Here is a 27,556-nt window from a genome sequence, read left to right as displayed (position 1 = left end):
AAAGGATTCTCTTTGGTTTCTTTTTTCCTTTTTTTAGGTTTGTGAATCATGACTTCAACTTTCAAGACCTCTTTCTCTGTCCGCCCAGTCTGCAGTTAAATCTCTTCCTCAGTTTTACAGTAGCCTTAATATTTATTTGAAGAATTAAGTGAAATCACTTGTATGTTCTGAATACAACTTTTAGGTCAGTAACCTCTATATATGACAAAGAATAAAGATTTTACGTAGAATAGTAGCGTTACATGAAATAAAGAAAAAATGGAAGATGTGAGCAAACAACCACGGAGTAGAACACTTCTAACCCTTCCTTCTCTGTCAGCATCAATATTTCCAGGCAAAATGAATGCAAAGAGGCTGTGAAACATTACCAGATGAAAGTAGTTGAGTTTTGGAGGTGGCAGGGTTATTCACAGAATAAATTTAGCCAAAGGAGGTTAACCTCCTTAGTTCAATCCATGGCCGGTACAGAGAAAATGAGAAAGAGACTCATTAAAAAAGTTATTTTGAGCAGAAACTTTGGTTTAGGCAATCTGAACAGACTTCCAGAAGAGCCCTTCTCTCTCTGCACTGACTACACTGGGAGTCTAGGGGAGACTTGCTTTGGCAAAACTCAGTTGCTACATCTGAAAACAGCCTCAAGTGCTCTTTCTGTTGGGGTAAAAAACTGCTTACTGTGTCAATCATCAGAAAGTCTGACCTGTATGGAGAAGTACGTGAAGATTTTCAAATGCTTATGTCTGCAAAGAAAAAATTCCTCAAATTCTAATTCTAGAATAAAGTAATGAAACACCACCTGCCTAATTGTGCATGTGAGCCTGGGACAATAGTTCTCCGACAGGTAAAAACTTCCAGGCAAAAATCTTGAGGAGGGTTAGAATAGTAAGTGATCAGTGACATTTAATTTTATTTCCTATTCCAGGTCTGATCAAAGCACAGAGAAATTCAGCTGATTGCACTCCATGAAGAAAGAGAGGGGATCAGCTGTCCAGTCTGATGTAAACAGCATTTACTTCTGGAATTGCTAATAAGACATTATAGGAGGGGTATTATTACAATTAGAGATTTCCCCCTTCCATTTCTCCTACATTTATCCATGAGTTTAGAAAAAACCCCACACCTGCAGCAAATGACACTCCAGTCCTTCTTTGGTTTAAAAAGGTGCCATGTCAACTGGTAACTGCAGAGAGCATGAAAAAGCCATGGGCAGAGTGCTGTCACCATTTCAGGTGAACTAAGAAAAAAACAGGTTATGCAACAAACTGTTGAATGACCTCAGGTCCTATCAAAGCCAGATAAATCCAGACGTGAACACTGCCCATAAAATAGAGTTAGAGAAAACAAAACAAATCAAAGCAAAGGTGTTGTCTTTTTCCCTGGTGACAGGCTTAAATATCAGTTCATATCATCCTCATGTATTTCCCAAGAGCAATGAGAGGATTATGAAGGCAGGACTTTCCTTATCACCCACCTGGGGAACCTGTAGGTATGCCGACCGCAAGAAGCATGTATCAAAGCATCATTTCCTTGTTTAATATATGAAGTATTCGCCTTAGTTTGATTAGCTTATCATCAGCATATAAAAAAAAATGTTATTTACTCAGGTTTCTTGCAATGCTATTAAGGCTACACAAAGTGCAAGGTCACTTTTAAAAGCCATCAATCTTCCTTATACCCAAACCGCTAGACAGGCGCGTACTTCTGTCACAGACCTCCTGATTCACTGTCAAGACTGCTGCTTTTAATCAAGCCACAGAACTACTCTTGCATCAACAGGTTACAAGGGCAGAAGCGGCCTCTTAGCTTGCTGTGAAGGAGTAGGGATTATGAGACAGAAAAACTCTTGTTCACATGTGCCTACTTATCAATATCATCATTTTTGTTTCTACTTCAGAGAAAAGCCAAGATGCCGAGAAGGAGCAAATGAAAGCTTTCTTGTCAAGAAGGTGTTGCAAGGGATTGTCTGAAGCACTTGGATAGCAAACTAAATATGGCTGTTGGGGTTTTTTTTTGCTGATCACTTGCAGGTATCTTTTTAATACAGCAAGTTGCTGGACTGAACGTCTTATTTCAAACAATTCTTAGCCACTGTATAAAAAGTTCCTGGCCTGAGATATTTTTAGATGAAATGATACGAGTAGCAAAGGGTAAAAAACCTAAGTAAATGCCTTTCTTTCCTCTGCCCCTTTCTCCACCTCTGTGAAAGCTGCTTTCAAACTCTTCAGAGATCACTAGACTACTAGTTCCCATAACAGAAGCACTAATGAATGCATGCAAAAGTGAATTAAAAAAAAATGTTACTTACATATACCATATGTGTTTCTGAATATGTTCTAGCTGTAAAGGAAAAGAAAACAAGGAATTAGTGCTGTAAAATAGAAAAGGTAACTCCACAAGACATACTTATTCAAGGCTTATTCAAGTAAGTCCAAGATTCCAGAGATAGACCTGTGCAAGCAACAGGAACTTTATGCATTCTCATCCTCACTGGAAATAACACTGTAATTCTGGACATAAGGAATCAGTCAGGAGCAAATCCCAGGAAAATGCATAAGTACAAGGCTTCACAGGCAAGTGAACTTTTTCCTTCTCTAAGCCCTTCCCCTCTGTAACCCAACTGAAGCTAACAAACCGCTCCTTTCTGCATGTGCGTAATAGCTGATTCTTTATACCTAAAGTTAATTTCTAGTTTTGGTTTGGAAAAAGAGAGAGAAGGGAATAGAAACAGGTTCAAATAGATAATGTGAATAAACAAAAGAAATTGTCCATGTGTGATTTGACCTGCTGCCAGGAGCCATTCTTGATTGGCTTCACATTTATCATTAAAATCTAAAGACCAAGTAGAATAAGGTTCTGTGTCAAAACAATATCATTTATTGTTCCAGCACCTGAACACCAGACTGCAAATTTCTTTTACTTCCCTTTTTCCTGTTTCCCACATGAGCATTTTACTATGTAATGACAGACTGATCATAGCTGAACAGTGGCCTTGTCCACCCACAGAAGGCAGATCCCAGCAAAAGTTACATGATGACCATGTTTTCCACAAGCATGGCAAAAAGAAACACCCTTTTTCCAAGAGAAAAGCCTAACAGTAGAGAGAACAAAAAGTTCCTATGACATACATGCAGCAGAACCTTCCTAATCTGTTTTGTTTTTTTTTTTTTTTTTGAAGCATCACCACAGTAGAAAAGAACTTTTCACAGATGCCCATGGATTATTCACTATGCGGACAATAATTCTCATACTCCTCATTATGAAGCACCTTTGTATGCGCAGAACAATATGCACACTGACTTTGTGCAACGTGCAGGTGAGAGGCAGGAGAGAGCTGGAAGGAAACTCAAGTGCTAACAGCTATAAGGTAAAATCATAGACCCATTAAACTGGTCAGGAAGAACAGAGACAGCTGTCTTGCTCTTATTACTTTCCACTTCAATTTCAGAATAATGAGAATCAGGGGGAAAAAAAAGAAAAAAAAAAGAGGAACGGACAAAACAACAAAATCTCAGAGATGGAAAGTAAGTGTTTGCCACAGAGAGCAAGGAATCAGAGACCTCTGAGCTATGGAACAACAGCTCCGTGCCTGGGAAACCAGGAAGAAATGAAGTTGGCTCTATATGAGAGAATTTCTTGAGTGAGACAGGGCTTTTCTTGAAAACAAAGAAACAAGGCAATGCAACTTAGGAAATCATGGCAGGGGGCTGGACGGATCAGTCCAAGAGACAAACAGCATCCTTTAAAACCAAGACCGTACTGACACTGCAATCAGAGGTGCAGTTGGTACTTGCATATCGAGCTGTCTCCTAACCAGCCCGGGTGCTGGGAGCACCAGTGTCCCCCAGCACACACATCCACAGGCCTGGGCAGACCTGCACAGCTTCCAGCTGCGGCCTCAGCTCTGCCACAGTGATTCCCTTTCATCACAATTCCCCTGGCACTAGGAAGTCCTTTCATCCCTGCACTGTTAGGAGAAAGGTGGTGTATTCCCGACACACTGCCATCTCCCCTGACCAGCTTAACTGGAGACAAAGTACAAGCTATGGTGTTCCCCTAACAGCCTGGAGACACTGCCCTCTTCCTCCTGGTTCTTCACAAGCTGAGGTACAAACACATAACAGAAGAAGAGCCCATCCTGTACAGTTTCCATGGGGCAGGATTTTAGCATGGTTACTTATCAGGTCCATCGTAGTGTGAGGATTTGCCAAGGAGTGTACCGTATCTCCTCTGCTTGGTAAAACCACCCTGTGAGATGCATATCTACTCACTATTTCACATACACCACATGGCGGGTTAGAGACATTAATGATTTGAGACAAGTTGCAGATGATAAAGCTAAGCGATGTCCAAGCCTCTTTCATGCTTGCTTCTCCTGCTGCATTTTCTGTCTCCGTGGGTCACATTGTTCTTTCGTGCCTGTAATATGCAGAAATGCCACGGCGAAGCAGACAACAGCACTTTATTTTCCGAGTCAGAGAGAAGGGGAAGAAAGGAGGGTCATCAGTTCACGTCTTAGTCACAGAACCTCTGGGTTCCTTCAGAGCAGATGTCAAAGAGAAATCCCTTCTGTCCATCCCTGCTGATCACCCTCCTTCGAGCTGATGAACCCAGAGCATTTTTCTGAAGGAGAAGCCCCGTGGCACCTTGATATGCATCTGAAGGTATATGAGAGTTCTCCTGGTTCCTGCTTGCCTATGCATCTGCCATTCAATCCACATCAAACCACTGCTGTGAAGTATGCTGGGATATCCCAGATATGAAAAGTATTCTACGAAACCAATTTCTATTCTGATCCAAACGTAATTGCATTGAAATGTTATTACAAGTGTGCTTGCTGCTGCCAACATCTTCACTGCTTTTTTAAAGGTAATTAATTAATGCTTTGTTGCTTTTCATCAGCATTAAAGTGACAGGAGGTTATAGGAGGGCGATTGGTTTTGACAAGGAGAAGTCTGTGTGCTTTTTACTATGCAGTGCAGGGGAGGGAGAGACACAGTGGGAGCTAATCTCACTCCTGCCTTCATTTAAACACAATGTTTAAATGCATTTGAGTGACGAAGGCATTTAACAACCCTTCCCAGAGGGGTCTTCTTGTTGTTTGCTCATGAGTTTGCCAAATCTAATGCCATTTTATGGAAGTTGTAAAAATGCTGCTTCCTAATATCTCCTAGGCACCGCAGGCAGTTGTCTAATGACGCCATCTCTGAAACAACAAAACATGCTCAGATCCACTGCACATGCACAGTTGGAGGAAAGACTTCTGCAAGCTAAAATGCTGTAATGGAATCAGAAGGGGAATTCCTTTATCATGGTTTTACGTCGAAGTTCCTCCAATATACACTAAACCTGTAGACTGAAGTAGCATCTAGGAGCCCCACTCACAGGTGAGAGACCCACTGTGATACAGAGCTGTACAAGCTCATCAGAAAAAGAGGTCTCCTCCCCCAAGGAGCTTACGTCTGAATTCTAAGGCAGGGAACAACAGATGGAGACAGACAGGCAGATGGAAAACAAGACAGCGCTGTCTACATCCTCGGCACTGATCTCAGCCGAGCGGTTGCCAAGCTAAAAAGTTCTGACCTGAAGAAAAACTTTCTCAAAGTCTGTGGATATGGATGAGGGCTTCTGGGCTTGAACTCACGTCAAATTTCAAACTTCCCTGTCCAGGAAAAGAACAGTCTCAAACCCATCTGTGCACTAAATTGACCCACATCTCAGACGAATCTTTGTCATTCAGGAGATCCTCTAGTCCGAGCTTTAAACCTACTGTATAATGTCAAGATGGAGGCTTTTCCTGACCAAAGAATTCAAGCTGGCCGTGCAAACAGCACTGGTAAAAAAAACACCATTATCTGTGTCAGTAGGATCAGCCGCACTATAGCAGCCTCCAGGGACCTTGACAAGGGCAAGGTACCCCTGTGCTACGTGCACGGTGCACGAGTAGGCCCTCTGCAGCCAAAAGCTTACAGCCTACGTACATCAACCGGACAATTACCTCCATTCTACAGGTGGTGAAGTGAGATAATGTAAAGGATGCGATTGGCACCTTACCATAAGACTTTCTAGAAAAATAAAGAAGGATTCAGGCGAGTTTCCCCTTGCTTATTCTTTTAACATCCTTTAGGTGCTGTGCTCCATCATTAGCACACCTTTAACCCAAGTAGAAACCAAATCAAGCAGAGTGCAGAGAGGAGATTCTGCAAATGTGTGTAATTTAAGTTGGATAATATTCAGGGACAGGTATTTCAGACTATGTGGACACCCAACACGGAAGACAAGTCACTCCGCTCTGGAATAGAATGTCAACGCTGGAGCAATAACAGCTTGTGTTGGGTTTGTGGTGCTCAGTTGCCCTCTGGGCTTAAACCATGACACAGCTTCATCAGAATAGCTTATTCTGCAATATCTGCCCTGATCCACCTTGCTCTACAGACAAAGTTCTGATAATGCTCATCCATCCTTAAAAGGAAAGCGGACCAAAAGCTCCTCACCCTCTCCCTTTTGCCTTTGTGCTTCTGTAGAAGAAAATAGCTGAGAACACAAACGGATTCCACTACAGGAGCTGTAATTCTCTGCTGTAGAGATGCTGAATCATTTGAAACCTCCAAGGAAAAAGCCGTTCATTTTCCGAAGAGCACACAAGTAAAAGAAACCTCACCCTGCAGTACTGCAGGCACCGAGAGCACTCATTCTCTTCCATAAACCTTCTCAAACTTAGAACTAGTTCATTTTTCCCTCCTGACACTACTCCTACTATAAACCTGTCCCAGAACCCCACTAATATGGCTAAAATGCTTCTTCTAATTTCTAGCCTACTTTCATGTAAGGCCATTTGACACACATTTGTTTTGGTGTCAGTATCTTCCTTCAGTTTAAATAAACCTTCTCTCATTAGTAATTGCCTCTAATGAATATGCAGACGACCGCTACAACCTTTCTTAGACATCATCTGTGTAGACTAAGTGGAGCTCTCTTAGGCTGTGCTAGTCAGACAGGCTTTCTCAAATGCTGACCACCTTAGTACTCATTCTTTGCTTGATTTCATCTTTCATTAATATGGGTGGTCAGAAATACCACGACCAGCAGCTAGGATCAACTTTTGCAGTGTACTGAAAGAAAAACATGGACTCTTTTATTTTAAAGCATGTTTAGTAAAACAGGCCTAGTAAAGGACAGTGGCCAAGGACATCCCACTAACCATACCTGAGGCCACAAAATATATGGGGAGCATGAACAGTGTTCCACTAGGACATAATAAGGTCTTCTTTCCACAAATGAATCATATACAAAGAAAGGTAATGCCTATTTCTTAAGGCAGGAAAGGGCCAGCAACAATAATTCTGAGTACCCTCCTCTTCATTAATCTTCTCAAGCTCTAACACTGGAGCCGAATGATGACAGTTAAACGTGAATGCAAGCTCTGTTTTTGTTGATCATTTTAACAGATGGACTGGGGAAGGTGTGGGTGTGCTGTGAAATGGCAATTACTGCAGGGAGGGAAATGCAGTTGGAAGAAAAGAGATACAAAGCAAAAAAAGGAACAAAGCACAGAGGGGAAGGGAAAAATGAAAGAAAAAATTCTAGTGACCTTATATTTCACTATATTTTTCTGCTGAATTCACCAGTGAGAGACTGAGGAAATGATCAGTAATGGTAACAGCTACATCTGTACTTATTGTACCCAAGCCACAATTGCACTCAGGTCTTCGTATAAATATCAAATTGATTCAAGTGAGATATTTTCTAGGAATAGAGGCTTCGAAATAAACCTGTATTTATACATTTTTACACAGGACACAGCAAAAATAGAATTCAGATCTCTCCTCAAAATGAACTATATAGTCCCAGCTCCTGTATGGTAAACAAAGAGCTCCCTTCTGCCTGGCAATCTAAGCAACCGGCATGCTAACAGTGCAGAAGTGTGACAGCAGCAGGGACAGCAAACCAAGGGACCCTAAAATAATGAAAATATGATTGCAGCTAATAACAAAGAGCTATCCTTTTTTCCTCCTGGCTCTCAGCTCTTGAATATGTTTGTTTTTTTTTTTTTTTTAAATTCGCAAGTCACTGGTTACTGCTTGTCAATAACCTATCTGTTTTTTTTTTTTTCCTCCCTAAGGAAATAAGAGTTTAATTTTGATCAAGAAAAGGAGGGGGGAGGAGAGGCATCACTCTGGGATTTACCTTAACTGTTTTGTCTCTTATGCATGTACATTCTTGGATGTATTGCACAATTTGAAACATTTAGGGACTATGCTCTCTGGAAAAACTCAGTAACAACACTCTGCAGAAGATCTAACATCTGATGATCTGCTCTCCAGCATACTCAAACCATTGGCACTAAGATCTTTGAAAGAAAAAACCAAAACAGCAGAAAACCTGTTATGTTTACATTATGGGAAGGAAACTAAGCAAGAGAGAGACTTGGTGCCTTTCTTGGTCTTATGTCTCACGGGATAGCCCTAACCTCTCCAGTCTCCGTTCCATGAAAATACTTGGAAAAATATTACATTTTTAAAAACCTGTTTCAAAAAGGCCCTTTAAAGTGCATACTTTTTTTTTTTTTTTTTTTTCCCAATCAGTGCTACTTATGTACTACAAGTGTGATGGCTACAAGGTTCGCAAAAGTGGGCATGCTAGTAATAGCATGAAGAACTTTTCACCTACATCACCAAACAGAGCATGACCTGATTTCAAAATGAATGAAAGAAAAATGCAGCTGCAGCTGTCAGGTAATACCGTAAAGAGAGTTGTGAAGGGAGTTTCAGTTCACTTCTGAGCAGACAGGTGTCTGCATCCCAAAAGCACCATCACAGCTGGCACAGACTGATGCTGTTGTTAGCAATCTCAGCAGAGAGGCCAAGCAGTGATCTGAGAGTTTATTTATAAATATTTTAGCAGACTGAAGAACCAGGAGGAGTTTTAAATTTACATTTCTTTATACATACTCCCACTCAGAATCTGTGAGCTTAGTAAATCTGTATAAAATCATCACCACGGCCTGACAATAGGATTTACAAGGGCAATGTACCCATAAAGGCAGACGCCTCCACTGACAAGCAGGCAAACTTGCTTTCCAAAATGATTTTAATTGCTAATTTTTTTTAATTCCCCAAAACATTAACACGCTGCTAATGAAGGCTACAACCACTACACCGTGCTCACCCTTACAGGGTCCCTGTTGTAGTGATGGGATGTTTCCCAGATGCAAAGAGTCAGCACTGAAGGCCAGGGGCGCTCAACACCGCGGGCCTAACCGTGCTCAGGACCGCAGGGCAGAAGATGGAAGGGCAGACACTTGCTCTGAAGGCTGCTAGAGGCTAACGCTGAGCAAATGAAGGGTAAACTACCACGCAGGGTGCATGGCGTGAAGTGAGGAGCCATCACTTTTGTCTGAAAAGCATCCTCTGTTTAATAGCAAAGCTTCGAGGAACAGTCCCAGCAGTTTTGACCTTCAGTTATATCACATCCCCAAGCAACCGCTGTACCAGCCTGGAGAGCCAGACAACTCAAGAGGACTCCAAAATGTGCTAATGGGTCAGTAGCACTGATGATGTTGTGAGGGACTCCTTCTAAATGCCCACTGTTACATATGGAGGAAAATAATGAGGCTAGAGAAGAGACACAAAGGTAATCTGCCCTCATGATTCAAAAGAGAACTTCTTCCCAAACGTTCCACCAACTCTACTCGATCTTTGTTCAGGAGGAAACACACAGGAGTTGCAGTAAATCAACAAGCTACCTCAGTTATTCAACCGTATCTGCAACAAGGTGACAAATGAAGCCTCGCTCACGTGACTCCCAGCAAATGCCTTCTTACCGTGAGACGTTTCGAGGCATCCACTTCAATCATCCCCCGCAAAAGGTTCTGACAGTCCGGGGGGATAAAATGTGGCATGTGGAACACTCCACGTTTCACCTTCTCCAACAGCTGCCGCAAGTTGTCGTCATCGAAAGGCAGGGCACCCTGCAGGGATGTGACAGTGGTGGGTGGGAGAGATGGGTGAAAGGGAGAGTGAGAGGGCAAAAGGAGAAAAGCCAGGATAAACACGGTGAAAGAATGGAAAAGAGAAAGTCAGCTCATAATGAATTATTGTAAGTGAAAAAAATTTTTTATCCATTGAAAATAAATCATTTCTTAGTGCTGCTGTATTTACTCCAACATAGGAAAGGAGACTGAGGACATAGGGTTTTCCTATTAGACCTTTAATTAGAAAATGACTACCAGTATAAAACATAATACAAAATATGAAATTGCCTTTCCAGGCAAATTCACCAAAGATGCATGGATTCACTTAAATTCAGCTCAAGCTTTTGATCTGCTGGTATTCCTCCCGGGCATACTTTCACAGCAGCAATGTTTATCATCTCCTTATTTTCAATCTTCTTGAGACACATTTATTGCAGACATTGAAAAGGAGCTGAACAGCATTTGAGAGACTTTCAGTGAGGAACATCCTCTTTCTGATGGAGCAGTGAAATGCCACAGCTGAAGGAAACCCTAACCAACATTAGCCTTTGTAAGCAGCAGACCTTCTACCTGTTTAATATACTCCATCCAGTTCCTATGCTGTGGTCAGGTCATCAGTTCCTATTGCTTCCCTACTATATCTCACTCACATAATTGGCTTGAGGTTTTTTTTAGCTGGAATTACATTTTGACCAGATCATCATCTTGCCACAAAAAGCACCAAAAGACCTATCCACGATGCAAGGACAAAAAGGAAAGAAGTAAGTTGAAATCTTTAGGATAACTCCACCAACTGAAGCTGATACCCTTTTATATCAAGTCTGCACCTTCCTAGATATTCTCGCTTCCTCCTTTCACTGCTAATCCTAGTAGGTGCCGAGCTTCCTTGATTTCCAGGATGGTTTGTGGGAAGCTGCAAGCTGTCAGCTGCTGTGATAATGAAGCTTTAAGTTGTCAATTGTGGCACTGCTCTTACTACGGCGAGTAGTGCATCTGTAGAAGCAATCCTGTGTCTGTGGTTTACGGGGACCAACAGCTCCTTTTGCAGCAGCCTCACAAAGCCCACCTGATGGAACCGCTACTGGGCACTGCTGGCTGTTGTTTGTTCATTCAAGTGGCCTTGAAGAAAGAGTCTCCCTTTTTTTTTGTAACCAATCTCCCGAGTTACCTACTTTTCCCCTAGCCGTTCCAGACTTAAAGGAAAATCAATTCTGATAGTTCAGTACTTTGGCTAACGCAATTTAAGCCACGATGAAGTCAGCAAGGCTGCTTTGTGGCGTTTCCTGAAGGTAACAACTACAGCTCTTTTATTACTACCACCTGCTATTATAGCTTGAGCCTTTTTGTAGGGTTTGTCCTGACATAATTAACTGGAGAGCTCTGCACTCTCCATCAATAATAGACTTATTTCAATCATTTTGCAGGCTCGTGTACATATGTAAGAACAGATGAAGATGCAGCAACAGAGAGACACCGTATCTTGACAGAGAATCCCCTCAAAATTAAAAGCTCACTCCTGCAAATCCTAACCATCTTGACACATTCTTTCTTCCATTCTTAAAAATTCAAGAAGTTATATTAAGAGCTCATTATACAGCTCCATTTCATCAGCCATGAAAATAGCTGCTCAGGAGCAATAGATGATCAGGTGGCATCTAGTGAGATAGTTAAAATTCTTCCCTTGCAACATCAGATAAAAAATCTGAAACTTCAAAAATGTCAGTGAATTGTAATGACTAAACAGAAAAGAAGCGTAAGATTGGTTAAGGTGAACTGAAGCATCATACTGAGACTACGTCAAGGTATTTTGATTTGGGCCATTAAAAAAAATCGTAAGCATATTTTTTGAAACAAAAATCCTTTAAAATTTTCAAGTATTTTAAACCAAAACAATCTGCCAAATCTACTCTAATTGTACATCGTACAAGTGCCTTTGTCAAAATAAAACATTTAAGTGAAGTAATTAGGTTTACTAATAAATGTACAAGGACATAAAAATTTGACTTCAGGCTTGTTATTTTTATAATTGTAGATGATCATCCAAGCTACTATAGATATAAAAAACTTAACATGCACATAAAATTTATTCTTATATACAGTATTCAATCTGCAGATGGTCTATGCTTATATGAACGTAAACTATATTTTCCTACATTACACTATGGAAATTGATAACAAATGCCAAGCCTACCTGCCTTCAGCTGGACATCCAATTGTTGGATGTCTAGGAGTATTACATTACCACTGCAAATCAGAATAAATTCCACAGGGAATTGAAACTTTGATCGAAAGAAGGATAAGTTACAAGATACCACATTTTGAATACTAAAGAAAGCATTACTGAGCCAGATGGAAACTAATTTAAACTTTGTACTACTGGCTCAGTTTTATATTCCCAAGTGTACCAAATTAAAATGTAGCTCGACACTTGCATGAAACAAAATTGTTGCACTCAAATCTTCTCTTGACAAAACACTGCAGTTAACGTATGTATATACCTGCTGAAACACATATATACATACAGCAGAAGAAGCAAACACTTCCCAAACCCAGCCATATTTTGATCCTGTGAAGGACAACTTCTTTGACACTCTCTGTATTCTGGAGTTGTAACCCTGCACATCCTTTCCAGTCAAAAAATGTGCTGCAATATCACAACGCAGCAAGGAGTATTTATGGAGACAAGTTTCTGATGCTTGTCTATGCTCTCCTGTGCAGGGCAGCAGCATTTCAAAGAAGCAGTGAAATATTCCTCATGCTTTTCCTTTGGGACTGATGTAGAAATAAGAGGAAAGCATGCAACTGAGAGATACAAAAATAGGGGAACTAAAAAAACTCATCTGTACATGATGTCAATAGAATCGCCATTAAATACGGCAGCATTTTTGGATTTTTCTTTTCTTTTTAAAGGATAACGCAAGGAAGATGACTCACCACTAGCAACGCAAATAAAATGACTCCACAGCTCCAGACGTCTGCTTTCCTTCCATCATATTTTTCTCCCTGCGCAGCAATGACACAGAGGTTCAAAAGACTGCTCCCTAGTAAATGAATTAATTATCCTTGAAGAACAAGAGAGGGGAGAATGGGAAACCCCACATTTCAATTCAGCCACGTGCTTCCCGAGGTGGCCTTCCCAACTAGGAGGCCACGACACAGCCCATTAATTGAATTTTTATGAACATCGGTTTACAGTCTTATCTGGGATCTGCGAGAGCAGGCTCAGAAGTGGGGAGCAGGGCAGGAATGGCTGACAGCTCACAAATGATTAGACCTGGCACTTAAACAGTGTCAGAGGTGCATTAAGGATGTCAGGAAGGTGTTTTTCTCTTCCCTGGTTCTTCAGGGAGCTTGCCACCGGTCACATTATTTGTGAACTCATAATGGCGTCCAGACAGTCTCTTCTGCACGCTTCCTGCTTGGCTTTACGTTAAAGATATGTTTTAAAAGAGGGGAATCTTGGCCGCTGAAATCTTGCATACTTATTTTCAGAGGACAAAGGGGGAGCAGAGGGAAAGGATAGTTCATAGCGTTTAATGGAAACCAACACCACTGACAGCCAACCCCGTTTCTTCCACTGAAATGACAGCTACATCAGAGACAGGAAAGCATAGGGGACTGCATCCCCTGGGTGGAAAGATCAAGTTAAAGGAGGCTAGTGTATTTCTGTCTGATCACATGGCACGAAGGGTACTGTGAGAATCGCACACGATCATCTCCCTCATACGGTCGATGTGGCCTGATTCGGGGCTGAGCCAAACAAACAAAATCACAGCTACGTTCCTCGTGCCCTTTCCAATCCTGTCTGCCTCGGACAGATTTCCTGTACAGAGGCTCTGTCTGTGCACTTGTAATGAGTGGCACTTTAAAAAATATATTTATGCGCACTAATGTTAACCAACTTACCCGGATGACTTCAGGGCAAGCATAATGTGGTGATCTGAAAGACAAAAAACAGTCAGATGAACACGTAACAGGTTGGTATTTATGGATCACATGCATTTCCATTTTGTTTAGCAGAATCATGACTGGCTCTCTTATAAAGAACGCAAGTGTGTAAAACCAGCCCATTTTTCCTTGCCCCAATGAGAACACATTTCTAAGGAACTAAGAAAATGGTCAAGACTTAGCATAATTCAAAATTCTACGGCCCTGCTAGCTATGAATTTCTTAAAAGTGAGGAAGGACAAGAAGACCGGGCATATTCTGTGACTATATAGAATTCCAGCTCTCTAATCCCACCCTTTAACTTGGCCTCGTACCTAATTAGAAGGAAGGCCCACAGTGGATAGCCTTTTATAAGAAAAAAGATAGAACAATATTTTCAGACGAAACACATGCATCCCTAAACCGTATCTTGCATCTCTTCTGCTAATATTGCTCTCAATTACTTCAGCGGTCATAAAAGCTGCCGATACGTTATTTCAACATGCAATTTTTTTTTCCTTTTAAAAAACTAAAAAGGATGGACAGTAGTACTATTACCTAGTGAGTTAATATATTCTTTTCACATCCTTCTACCCATATATCTCTGGTTTGATTCCTGGCCGAGAATAGTTAATTACTTCAACTTGCCAGGTAATAATTTTAATTCCTAAAGATTATAGCTTCGGCTCTTTATTTTATAGCCTTCATTAAAGTAACTTGACAAGTAAAAGGGATGCAAACTGTCTGAGACCTGTGTGAAAATCACGCTATTGTTTATACTGACACCTCCCAGCAGTCCCTGAGCCTGTCTTCATTTGTGCATTTGTTTCTTGTGACAAATGCAATCATGTCTGGGCAATACCTGTCTCACAAAGTAATGAGCAAAACAGAAGCACAGTGAGGTTAGCTTTGTGCTAGGATGCTACACTAATGCCCAGTGAGACAGCCCATTAATTGAATTTCCATACACACTACACTTATCTTATGGCAAAATATTGTCCCATGGGCATGGAATGCCCTGATTTGGTATCACAGCTTTTGGCGGACCATGATAATAAACTCAGGGTACACTTGGGACTGCAGCTACCTTGACAGCAAAGCTTAAGCGAGGAGAGAGAAATGCAGCTGATCCCTCACAAATTCTAGGAAAGGTGGAATTCAGAAGATTAGTACAATATTTAATAGCCCCCCACCTCCCCATTTAAGAGGTTATCACTGGTATTCTAACCAGGTCTATTTCCTCAGTAGTGATCCCAAGTGTCTTAATCTAGAATGGATTTTAAAAATCTGACTCAATTTGAGAGTCAAAACAGATATTGGAAACCAGAGCCTTCCCTCAGAGAGCTGGCCAGAGGTGGTCTTTGGGAGATCAAAAAGAATGGACTTGTGCCTAGTGGGTAGGACAAACTACCTGGGCTCTCCTGACAGCTCCATCACTGCAGCCATATGGACATGGACAAGGTTACTTCTCATTTTTAAAAGCTGCAGCTGGCCACACTTTGAAAAAGGTAACCAGAACCTCACCACGAGTCTACTCCTCTGACTAAAACAAGAGCAATGCCACCACAGCTTTCATAACTCACAGAAATTTGTATGACTGAATTCACTGGGATTTGTATGGGGCTGCAACCCTTTAGGGCAAAAGCTTCTATAGTAACAGAGTGTGATGGCAACAATAATGAAATAAAGCTAAAGCAGTCAGCAATGTTAATAAAATTGTTGCTTCTTGACTAAGCGGGGGCTCGTTTGGGGGATTTACAGCATATTGCTGGAGAGAAAGTAAGGCCAGAGTGAGACATTGAATTGCTTAACATTATGTACATGTTCCCATCCCTCCAACGTATATTGTTCCCTGTGAATTTGATTATTTATAGCAATCCAACAGCTACTATACACCTGTTCTTTTTAATACCCCAAAGCCTTAACCACTGAACAATCACGCCACTAGACTAATGCATGACTTTCCAAACTTCTAGAAGGCAAGTTAAATTATTGTTGTGAGAATGCCCGATGACTTGGTGGTGACTTTTTCTCATATCAGAAAAAACAGTGTATAGTGTACAGGCTTCTTTAAAGTACACACAAATCAGAATGAAGGAGCAGCGCCAGAACAGGCTGCTAACCCAGGACTGGACAAGCACAGCCAACTGCCAGCAGTGCTGGATTGCTTAGACAGCACAGTGAAAAAGGGCAGTATGGGAGCTGTAGGGAAGGTAGTAATGCAACTATAATTTGGAAAAAACCCACGGTAGCCAAAAAAGTATAGGAATTACATCAGATCATGAACGTTCACTCAGTTTAGTCACCTCAATAGAAAACCCAGTTCTAACGTGTTCTGTATAACTGAGTCACATTAGGTTTATTGGAAAACATATCAGGGTGTAACAAAGGAGTGAAGACACAATCTAGAAAATTGCTGAGCTCCTGTTACTTAGCGTGTCTGAGTTTCTCAGTCTGGCATGCATTTTGGCTTCTGCCAGGTATGATGCCACCACTGCCTTCCCTACAGAAGGTGAGTCATGAAGACACACAGCACATTAAATGGCTACTACAGGGGGTGTCTGTGGCTGGGCTAGAAACTTAAGCCAGGCCTCTCAAATCCTGCCTGGTATCCTGTACAGTTCAGCATCATCCCTCAGCACAATACTTTCTGGGTGGCCATGCCATCTGGGGTGCCCTGGAAGAGTCAGTATCTCAATTTGCAGAGTGCATCTGAGTTTTTATTTGTATATGATGCCTCCAACAAAGATTTCAGAGCAATGCAACTACCTTGACAGCTTCCTGTGCGAACATCCTTGAAGAGAAGAATTTAAGTGTTGTGAAGAACCCAAGATAGGTACATACCTATTTATGTGTCCCACCAGCAAATGCACTTAAAGCATTTACCTTCCTGAGGCCAGCTGGAGTGCGGTGGAACCTGCTAGGTGTCTTACAAGGCACCACTGAAATTCTGCTAAGATCTAGGAGAACGGGTGGAAAAAAAGCTACAACAAATCGTTTGAACAAGTTGGATTGATTCAGTCATTCAACAGCTGCACTGCTACTGCCCAGAGAGCACAGGTTTCTGGCACAGCCGTTCTGAATTCTTGCCAGCACACACTAGCTAGATATCTGCAGCATTATCTTGGCTAACAGCTCTAAAAGGGATCCTCCGGCCAGCCAGAATCCACAGAAAACCCATTTCCATGCTGCCAATCATAGAGCAACTTGAACTGCTTTAAAGAGAAAACTCAAATTTAATCAAAAAATCTATTTATCTTTCTACAGTCATGAATATTTCTTTAGCTCTTATCACTAATTATTCAATATACGTGTGTCAAGAGCAGCGTTCCCTGTCTCTTCCCCTAGGCCATCTCCTCTCCATTCAGCTACATCTCTGTGCAGCAAAAGCCACAATCTGCCCTTGATAACAAACAACTATATCGCTCAGCAAGATCAAGAAGCAGTTGCTGCCTGTGGGTACTGCTGCAAAAAAAGCACCGATGTTGGCAGTGTTTATTTCAAGGGTGACATGGATTTTCCCAGGCTAGTCTGCCTGGGACAGGAAGGGCTCTCTGACTGGTCATTCGCAGCTCTGACTCTAAGACACAGTAAGTTTAAGGATCTTGAGGGACCTTAGAAAAGCATTTACGTGGGATTTCAACCAGAGGAAATAAGCCAGAGTACCATGGTGAAATCCAGGACAGGTAAGTCAGGCATTCAGAAAGAAATGTGTATATCCTTCGTGTATCTACCCCGAATTCCATCCGAGAAACTAGAAAAGTAGTTCTTGATCTGTGCACATCAAGGTACAGTGCAGCTACAGCAGATCTGAGACAACCAGGGCCATATCTTCAGTGCAGATGTGACCTACGGGTCTTACTAGGGAGGTAAGAGAGACCTGCACTGTGCACACACAAATCAACTGCCCATGTATGGTTTATCTGGGAATATACGGTTTCTCTGGAGAAGCAGCTGGTTGATGAAGCAGCACAGGGAAAGCTGTGTGATCCTACTCCACAGTGTGACAAATCATGTGTTACACTGCCTGATGAGTTCCCAGGTCCCATCAAAGATGGGTGTCCACGCCTGGGTTCTTCGGTCCATGCCTCAAGATGGTACTATTTGGGGAAAAAGAAAAGCTTCTTGAAGTGCCATTCTTTAGGCCTCACAGCTGGAGGCAGAGTTTCTGTAGGGAGGGAAGAACAAGAAGTCTCCTTCCTTCTGTTTTACTTATGCATGAAGTTACCTTGATACAGAAGGTTGTGCAGGTGCACTGAAGTCCTCCCATGCCTAGCTGGTTTTGGTGTTGCTCGGATGCTCCAGTCCCTTCCTTGCCCCCTGTTCAACACCATCTCCGAGCTGGCCTTCAGAGACAGAAGCTACTCACTAGCACAAAAGGTTGCCTGTGCTTTCCCCCCATGCTGGGTAGCAAAGGGTTGAGATAAAGGGGAACGCCAGAGGAGTAGCAAAATAGCTAAAGGGACTTCTTCAAGAGAAGGATGTATGTTAGAGCAGCCTGAGTGGAGAAAGCAACAGCCACAGATCACACGAAAAGGTAAGAGAGGGAAAGACTGAAGAAACGGTGCTGGTAGCAGTGGGTAGTTAAGGCTGCGGTGAAGGCTGTAGCTGTAGGTAAGACTGTAATTAAGGTAGCAGCTGTAGTTAAGGCTGAGAGCTGTTTTGCCATTAAAGCTTCAACTCAGGCATTTAACTGTATATGAGAAAATTCAGCATCTAGCCCTCAGCCATCTTACAGCTGTTTACTCCTCAAGCGCAATCACATTTTTGAGGAATCTGCAAATCACTTCATTAATTAATATATCAGTTCAAATTATTAAGACTTGGAACCTTTAAGAGATCTTAATTTAAAAAATTAATCAGACCCTTGTACTAAAAGGGCATAAAGATTGCAAAGTTAAGTATTCAAAAGTTAAGAATTTTTAAAATACAGCTTAAAGAGATTATACTGTACTCTGAAGGTACATTAGGGTGGGGCGGTAGATTTGTTGCTGTCCCCAACACCTCTGTTTTACTTGTGGCCGATGCTGGAGAGTCTGTAGCAATGCGAGGGAAGTTGAGGGTCATGAAGGAGAAGCTTGTGAAAGAGGCAGCTGATTGACATACTGGAGAATCAAACTCTCCCTCCGCCCCTGCCACAGAATCCTTCCGTGAAACAAAATGAACAGATGCCTTAAACCAAGATGTTCACAGGTAATGATGAGTTGCAGGTTCCTCAGTTTTCAAAATCACAGTGTGACACATCTGAAGTTTGATTTACAGTATTTATAAGCAGGTAGAGCCGCAGCTGCAGTCTGTAGGCACTCTGCTCTCCAAGCAAAGGACTGTTATCAAGCACTGACTATTCTGAGATATTAGGCCCCAGAGTATCCAACTGCACACTCAAAACTGGCCGACAATTTTGAGTTTCATTTTGCAGAATCATGTGTCCTCATATAAATGGAGATAACCAGGTCAGTGTGCTAAACGTAATACGAAAACAGTATAATTAATATTTGTAAACCTAAAATACTAAGACGAAAATCCTACCTAGCGCTCTTAGCAAGGCTTGAATGCAGTGAGCAGAAATTATGAATGGATCCATAAAATGAATGTTGAGGAAAAATCAAACATTAAATAGCCGTTTATTCAAAAACCCACAGCATACAAACACCAAATGAAGCAAAGATTTGTTGGAAAAAACCTGTACAAGCTCATAATTAATGGCCATATCCTAGCATGCATGAGCTAAGTTAATGTTATACTGGTTGTCCCAGTCAGTTGCTGCCAGTCCTAAATCTATTTCCCATTGGTTTTGCACTCACTTTGTTTTAAAGTTTGGTACCTTGTGATAACCCCAGCCACAGCAGCTCACAGTATCAGTTTCAGGTAGAAAAACTGTTCTGTGAAGTGTTACCAGTGCAGGTAGAATTTTGATCCTGATGCTCTAGAGTTTCTGCTAGTAAATGCAAGCTGCAGTTTTCTAGTGGCTGTTTGAGCAAATTCTTCTAGAGAATGCAAACAAATATTCAAGTATTCCCTTTGCAGTTGAGGGCGCTAGAAATTTTCCTTTTTTAGGGGAAAAAACATTTAATTTAGATTAGACTCAGATAGTGGAAGTGTTTCGGCCCATACATGACATACATGCACACACAAACATGAAACCAGTCTGAGGCAGATGAAAAGCAAGGAAAATTGTTAAGTTGATGGTAAGTCATAAGCAACTTAAAATGAGGATTCTAAAGGGAAATACCAGACAACCTTATTAATAACCATTAATACCAGCCTTGCTTGTAATACATTCGTTCTAAGAGCCTAAATTTGCAACCCTAACAATAACTGGATGTAGGACACTTGCATAGATTTTAGACAGCACGAACTGCTAGGGAGAGCGGAGAGCAGAAGAATGGACTGTGCTGGGGGTTGGAAGTTGATGCTTTCCTTCATTACGCTCGTGACAGGCGCAAGGCTTTCTACTCACTCTCAGTAAAATCATAATCAGCATCCGTCTTCCCACCTGCCCACAGATTTCTGGATCAGGCCTGGGGCTGCCTATGGAGACACCAGTATGGGGGGGACTGTTGCAGTGGTGTCAGTCTCCATACCGACTGCCTCTGCAGGGATCGGGTCTGGTGCTGCAGTGAGCTACATTTAACGTCAGCTCTGCCCTAGCTCCCAGCTGGGACAGAGAGATCTGCAGGCAGGCAGGCGGCACAGAGACTGGCACTGCTCTGGGTTCTCGGTCACCTGGCAGCTCGCAGCAATCTCCCCCCAGCAGGGCTCAGTGCTTTGAAGCTGTGATGAGCAAAGAGATGGCAAAAATCTACTTTGCCAGGTTTCTGTAAGGAGCATTGGGGAATTAGGAAGGATCTTTACAAACTCCCAAGAACTGTAACTCAACAACTCTTTCAATCCTTCCTTTTAGCCACAAGACCTCTTGGTTCAAGAAAAAGGAACAAGCTCCAGCAAATGCCCCAAACCTTCCTACTATTCCAAGACTCCTACAGAAATGACTGCAATTTATGTTCAGAGCAACTTGGGCGCTGCAATGACCTGCTAAGATGGAGAACTGAAGCAGAGAAAGGTAATGCATCTTGTCTCAGACCACCCTGAACGCCTTCAGCAGAGGCAGAAATCCAGCTCAGATCATCTGGGTCTCAGTCCTGAGGTTTAACCATAAGGCACACACTCTTCTTGCCCAGTGACAATTCAGGATGGATCGGACCATATCTACCACTGTGAAACACTGTGAGGCAGCACGCTGGGAGGAACTGCTGTGAGAAGAGACAGAGGAGCATTGCCTGGATGGGTAAAGAGGAAGAAGCATCCTACCACATCTCCTGCTTCCCTTCATGTCTGGTGTTTGCTCACAGACCTCGCCTGCTCCCGGAGGAATGCAGAGACTCACCGTGTTACTTTGGCACTTCAAGGACCGTTTCAGTCTCCATGAGACTGCCTTGCTGCGCAGCTGCTGCAGGAAGCAGAATTACTCCTGCAGACCCTACACACAGCTCGTCTTTCCCTCGAGGATCTAAAGACACACGTTTAAAACTGCAGCTTATTTCGCAGTGCTGTGTACATGCAGGATTTGTGCAATATACGTTTCCAGTAATGGCGATTCATTACAGTCAAGGCCCAACGTGCAGTCAGACAGTGACAAATTGTCAATGAAACAGCAAGTCCATCCTTACCTCCCTTCTCCTACACAAACCCAGCTGGACTGAACTTTTATTGTCTTCTCCAAGTAGCCATTGGTGCTACAGAAAACCGTGCAGCTCTAAGGAGTAGCTCCCAGAAAGCACGGTATCCAAGGTATGCAATACAGCATACTTCAGGCCACGTGATTATCTTCATGAGGCCAGTCAAGGCTCTGCAGTGTCCTAAAGCCTGCCCAAACTTCGGACTGAACTTAGCAGTTCACTTGTGACAGCAAAGAATTTTTGACTGCACTCTAACCGCTCTGCTGCACTGACAAAGTTAGCTGCATCACACAGCTCAACCCCATCTGATCCTCCCACTCTGACTGACAGAAATACCTGGAGACTCCTTGCGTGACTGTCAATGGAAATGTTACAGTTTCATCTCATTATCAGTGTTCGCAGCACAGATAAAACCATTTTGGAAATTAACTTCTGGGTGCACGGAGGAGCATCTCATTAAAGCTCAGTATCAGCCGTGATTCACTCTGTTTTGTTCCTTTTCGGGCTGGCTGAAAGTACCAACTACAAGGGTAGGTAAAACTGTTGTCTTGAAAAGCTCTGAGGTTGGTTACTGTGTGTGCTCCTAGGGAAAGGGAGTCATAACTGGATTGCCTTTCTTTGTGAACACTGTGGCATACTGTTATAGATTCCTTCCTTCCTTCCTCCCTTCACCCCCCAAACCAGAAAGATCACAAGACACCAATATCAGCCATGCTGGGCTCCATGCCAGGAGAATTAATGAAGTGGCGTAATAGCTCACACGGAGGCCTAGTGATTGGCACCACACTTAAAATGCATCTGCAAGGCAGGAGATCATAACGTTGCTGCTGTGTTCTGTTTATTACAGGCACATCTCTTCCGTTCCATTGATTTCTTTATTAGTGCATTTTAAGGCCGCAAAGTGGGGGCTGGCTCTGCCTGAAGCATGGCGGTTTGAATTCCAGCACAGCTTATGGAAAAGAAGTCTTCCTTTGAGACTTTGGACCTGGATGACAGAGCCCGGTGCTAAGAAGAACAGGAACCCTACCGAGAGGTTCCTGAGGAGTCTGAAAAATCCTACAGGGCAATGTGAGACTGCGTTGGTTTTTATACTTCCTTGGGTTTTTTTTTTTTTTTTCATGGAAGGAAGGGGAAAAAAATTATCTAAAGAGTATAGAGGCTTTGTGGTAACTGCAGGGAGGATTTAATTTCCTAATCTAGAGAGGAGGTTTGAAAGCAGCTGCAAGCAACGGATGTGCAGACTCATAGCTCCTTGCTTTTCATCTGTGAAGAGGTCAAATCTTGACTTGACATGGGCAGGGAGGAACGGGTGGGTCTCAGTGTACTCATCAACCAGCATTTGATTACATCACGACCTTCAAATGATTTTGCTATCCATTATTGATGACGTGGAAAGCAGAGCCGTACAGCTCAGGACTGAGGCAGTGGCCGGGCTGTAGAGGGAACCACGACGGCTCCGAGTCTACCCTGAATTGCCTTGCCTCAGAGCACAGACTGCAAAAACATGGACTGCAACCAGCTAAGGACAGGGCTGGGCTGGAGTCATCAGAGTCACACTCCTGAAGGCCAGGAAGAGCAGGTCTGTAGGGGAGGAGGTGGAAATCTGCTGGTACTGTCTGCGGCTCCAGCTGCCGAGCTTGCCGTTACAACAAATTCAGACCCAGCGAAAAGCTGGCGCCGCGGTGCCAGGCTGCAGCAGCTCGATGCAGCTGCTGCCCTTGCCACAGCTCACTGCGGCAGCCCCCTGCGCCGTCAACACCGCACCGAGCCAAGGCTCCGAGGATGAAAGGGCACTGCCCCTCGCGGAGCACGTCCTGTCCCCGGCCAGGCACCCGGGCTTTGCTCGGCTGTTGGGCTTACTGCTGGCTGCCTTGGAAATTCCTAGAAAGCTCTTGCTGGCAACTGAAACGCCATGGCAATGTTTTCAGATTGCCCCTGCAATATTCCTGCAAGCCGTCTCCTTTGTATTTGCATTCATGCCTTGCTTGTAATTGCAAGGGACCCTGCTGCCTCCTTGTCAATCCTGCGTGTGAGCCAAACCGAAGCAGTGTGGAACACGAACGGGAAGAGCTGCAAGCAGGCAGCCTAATCAGGATGTGCAAATTCCATTTCAGAACCTCTAGATTTATGGGTTTTCACTCCCCTAATATTTTCAAAGCCTCTTCTTAAAACAGCCAACACTACTGCTTTCAGTTCCCAATAATTATAGGGCCAGTGAAAGCAAACACACGCCAGCGTATGCAGACAAATCCAAACCTGAAAGCCTTGATTTTTATATCCATGTGTAACACCTATGGAGGCCTGTTTTTCATTGCAAAGCACTTAAACCCCCATCTTTTTAGCTACCTTATGCACTACGTGCATCGTATCAATTTATTGTCTTGCTGGGAAATAACAATGCATGGTGTAAGTCTGCAGGTCTTTATTGAAACCCTTACTATAGACAGCTTTTATGACTGGAATCTATCAGTGATTTTTGCAGCATGTTCTCAGACACTCACCCACAACTGGTTTCTAACAAGCTGTCCCCAACCTGCAGCGAGGCCATCCCGAAGTCTGCTATCCGGATGTTGTTCTTTTCATCCAGCAGTAGGTTTTCTGGTTTTAAGTCTCTGTGGCTGTAAAGAGAGGATCAAAATGTGAGTTAAATTATCCATGACATCTTTCGCACTCCAGAACTTGTTCTTTATCCAGCATAGCATCCAACCTATTATATTTTAATTGAGTCCAGTTTTTTTATTGTCCCAGGCAAGAGAACACAGATATCCAAGATCCAATCTTTGCAATACTCCAGACCACATCCCAGATGCCCACTCCTGATGAATGCAAGGCTTGAGCCTGCAGGGTCCTGACAGGAAACGAACATCTTCAACTTCCAGTGATACCAACACAATCTGAGGGAGAGACTGAGGGAAATAGGTAGGAGGAGAATTTCAGCTTGGATTTAGGGCTGTTATACTCCATCATATGCCAGCTCCTTAAGGTAGGAGGCAACACCAACAATATATTCTGTCAACAACAGGAAACAAAATGAGTGATATCTAGAGAAAAAAATTAAAAACCATCCTTGGTGTAAATGCTACTGCAAAAAGCCCCTATCAGGAGTTGTTTAGATAGGCATATGGCTTTGAAATAATTTGAGGTAATTAGCTCTCATGGAGAAATCCCGTCAACCTAGCACTGCTTATAACTGAGGGTGCCAGCAGTGGGAAGGAAGAGCGAGGATTCCCTCCTTTCCATCAAATCCCAATTCTTTTCTTATTTAGCAACAATGGTAGAGCCAGGCAGCCATGATCTTCAGGATGACAACTCCTGCTTTAAATCAAAGGTATCATAATTTATTAATCTCCATTACCCACAGCCAACACCATTGTGTTCCCATATTTGCTTTTTACTACTCAAGTGCTTTTGTACAGCTCTTAAATTTCTTTGATTTTATTTCCAAAGACAAAAATCTTGCACAAAAATTGTGATGACTTTACTTTTTTTTCTTTTTATTTGCAACTCTTCAAGAGTCACAGAGATGAGAGAAGCACTTTAGGCAGACTAAAGAAGCAGCTCTTCTCTCATTTTTGCTTGTGAGTAGGCAAAATGGGTCTTTGATGTCTTGCTAGTAAAAGGTCCAAACAGGAGCACCCAAACCTTGCCGGCAGAACGGCCAGCTTCAGCGGCCTGTCAGAACATAAACCTGTGGGAAACAGTCAGCCAACAAAACGTGTGAGCGTCAGGCAAACAACAGTCACTTGCAGCAATGGTTCACTAAAACCAGTGACCCTGACCAGAACCTGAACTCAGCAAAAGAACCAGCGTTAGGATAGTCTAGTCCAGTGACACCCATAATGGAAGGCAGCCTTATCTTTGTGCCGTTTCTTCTTCGCTTTTTAAGACATTCCTCTAGCACCCTCCACGCACGCAAGTGTAATTCTACCTCTACACCACCGTAAAGAAGGACAATCTCTACCCTCTCAAAGAAACATGAAAGGCATGACTATGTCTTGGGAATGATCTTCTCAGATCTGAAGTCTGGAATGATCAGTTAGATGCAACATGTAAATAATGCGGGTCAATTCTATGCAAAACCAGAGCACACTGTTATAGGACAACTGGGGAGTGGAAGATGCATTTCCAAAGGAGACTTCCAGCAAAGCAGCACCCATTCAAAGCAGGTACTGGTCATTTACCTTATCACTGATTTCTACAATTCCTTCCCCCTCACTTTTTAAAGAGCATAAAATTTGCTCTCCAATCTTGTATAGACATGATGAACCCTGTGTGTTAAAGTGGCCTTGCTAGCCATGGGCAAGCAATCCGCTAGATAATGCAGCAGCATGATTCAGATTTGTGCATATTTTCATCTGACAGAGCAAAAGGCGCTTTATCAAATCTATCTTTTTTATAGAAATCAAAGTTTCGAGGCAACCGGAGACAGAAGACTTATTAGCCATAAAATAACTATCAAGATAGTCATACCTGCTTGACAAAAAAGCAGGAGATGATTGACAAGAAAATGTTCCAGAGGCAGTGAATGACCAGATACAGGCCAGGAAAAGAACCCTTGAATGCCATCATCAAGGACAGTGGACCCGGACAAAGAAAAGAGCGTCAACATCTGCCAAATCTGAACACGCTCCAGCCCCAGCAGCGAAATGGGAGCGAAAAGCCCACGGTCCTAAGGCAAGCTAGGAAACCTGGTAGTGTGGGATTTAACCTTTCCTCCAGCAGACATCCTGGACAGTTCCCATCTTACCACTGGTTTCATTAATGGGGTGCTGGGAGGACCTCATCTGGCTGGGGGGAGGCTCTGAAGTTCTCCCGTCCGAGGACTAGGGCTCAGTGGCAAGTAACAGCTCTCTGTAAAGCGACCGATGTTTGTTTGATGCTATGAAACAAGAAACCTCCCCAACAGCTCAAGTTGAGTGCGTGTCCTTCTGCTGAGTGTGGTTTTTCAGTGGCTGTGGCTGTTTTTCAGTCCCGGTGCCTGCTCCTGGCTGAGTGCTGATCAGATGCAGGGTGAAGAAGCTGAGGGTGCTGCTGCCTGCGCCCGTTACACTGTTTGTGCACTGCCCGGTACCATTCAAACATGTTCAGTCTACGGCAAGCATACTGCTGCTATGTGCCTTTTGTAACTAAAAGTTGAAAATCTCTGCTTATCTTAAAATTGTGTAGCTTTTTTAGAGAGAAGAAATAGAACTTTAAGGAATGATCAAGGCAGAGTATGACCTAAGCACAGGATGCCTGCCGGCGTTTCTCCAGACTGGGTGCATGCTCACCACAAAACACCTTATGCTATTTCAGGAAAACAGTGCAGCTAAAGGAAATGCAAAAGCTCTCCCCCTTCCATCCCTCAAAGCTACCAGCCTCGGCAGACCTGCCGCAGGCCCTGGCTGGAGCAGAATGTGTGTGAACCTTGAACCAGCCCCACTCCCAGACCACTGAGAAGCGGTGAAAGGGAAGAGACGACACCTTTGAAAATGAGTATTCACTGGTGGAAAGGAGTCTCCTTCTCCCCGTTTCATCCTGTCTTCCCACCAGCTGGGATCCACACCATGGTTTTAGGCCTGGGTTTTTAGTGAGGAACAAGTGGTAAAATGAGGTTCCTATAAAGTGACAAATATACTCAGGTTATTTTTGGAGAGTCACTGCAAGAGAGAGAGGAGAAAGGGGGTGCCACCATCCTCATTCCAAATGTGGAGTAAGCTTCACCTCACCGTGCTGTGCAATGTTTTTCCATGGGCTGATGGTGGTATTTAGGCAGAGGTCCTGACTCACCTCTCAGAGAGCATTTTGAAAGCCTTAAGCTGGGACCTGGGGATTCGTGGGACTGGGATAGTATGTGTGAAAGGAAATCAGGAGTGGCAATGGACCTTAAAGCTTTTTTTTTTTTCCCCCTCTTCCAAAACTAAGAAAAATTATCAGCTCTTCACTGTAGCCTACTGAGCAGAGAGGAGAAGAGCCGGACTCTGTTGAGTATCGTTACATTTAT

The 27,556-nt window shown here is 43.1% G+C and overlaps 1 protein-coding gene across 21 annotated transcripts in view; it reads right to left on the bottom strand.

Moving 5' to 3' along the window:
* BRSK2 (BR serine/threonine kinase 2) overlaps nt 1-27,556 on the bottom strand; it is a 317,500-nt gene that overhangs the window by 58,214 nt on the left and 231,730 nt on the right. For all 21 annotated transcript variants that reach the window (XM_032984942.2, XM_032984944.2, XM_032984946.2 and 18 more), the window contains exons 5-9: nt 24,075-24,191; nt 13,874-13,907; nt 12,902-12,970; nt 9,818-9,964; nt 2,303-2,334 (exon numbers count right to left, since the gene is read on the bottom strand). In XM_032984942.2, coding sequence (XP_032840833.2) covers nt 2,303-2,334; nt 9,818-9,964; nt 12,902-12,970; nt 13,874-13,907; nt 24,075-24,191 — 399 coding nt within the window. The remainder of the gene's footprint in view (nt 1-2,302; nt 2,335-9,817; nt 9,965-12,901; nt 12,971-13,873; nt 13,908-24,074; nt 24,192-27,556) is intronic.

The sequence above is a fragment of the Tyto alba genome, unplaced genomic scaffold, assembly GCF_018691265.1.
Source record: "Tyto alba isolate M040663 unplaced genomic scaffold, T.alba_DEE_v4.0 Super-Scaffold_8, whole genome shotgun sequence".
Classification (NCBI taxonomy): domain Eukaryota; kingdom Metazoa; phylum Chordata; class Aves; order Strigiformes; family Tytonidae; genus Tyto; species Tyto alba.
The sequence above is the reverse complement of the archived record's forward strand: the minus strand, read 5'-3'. Positions and strand labels throughout refer to the sequence as shown.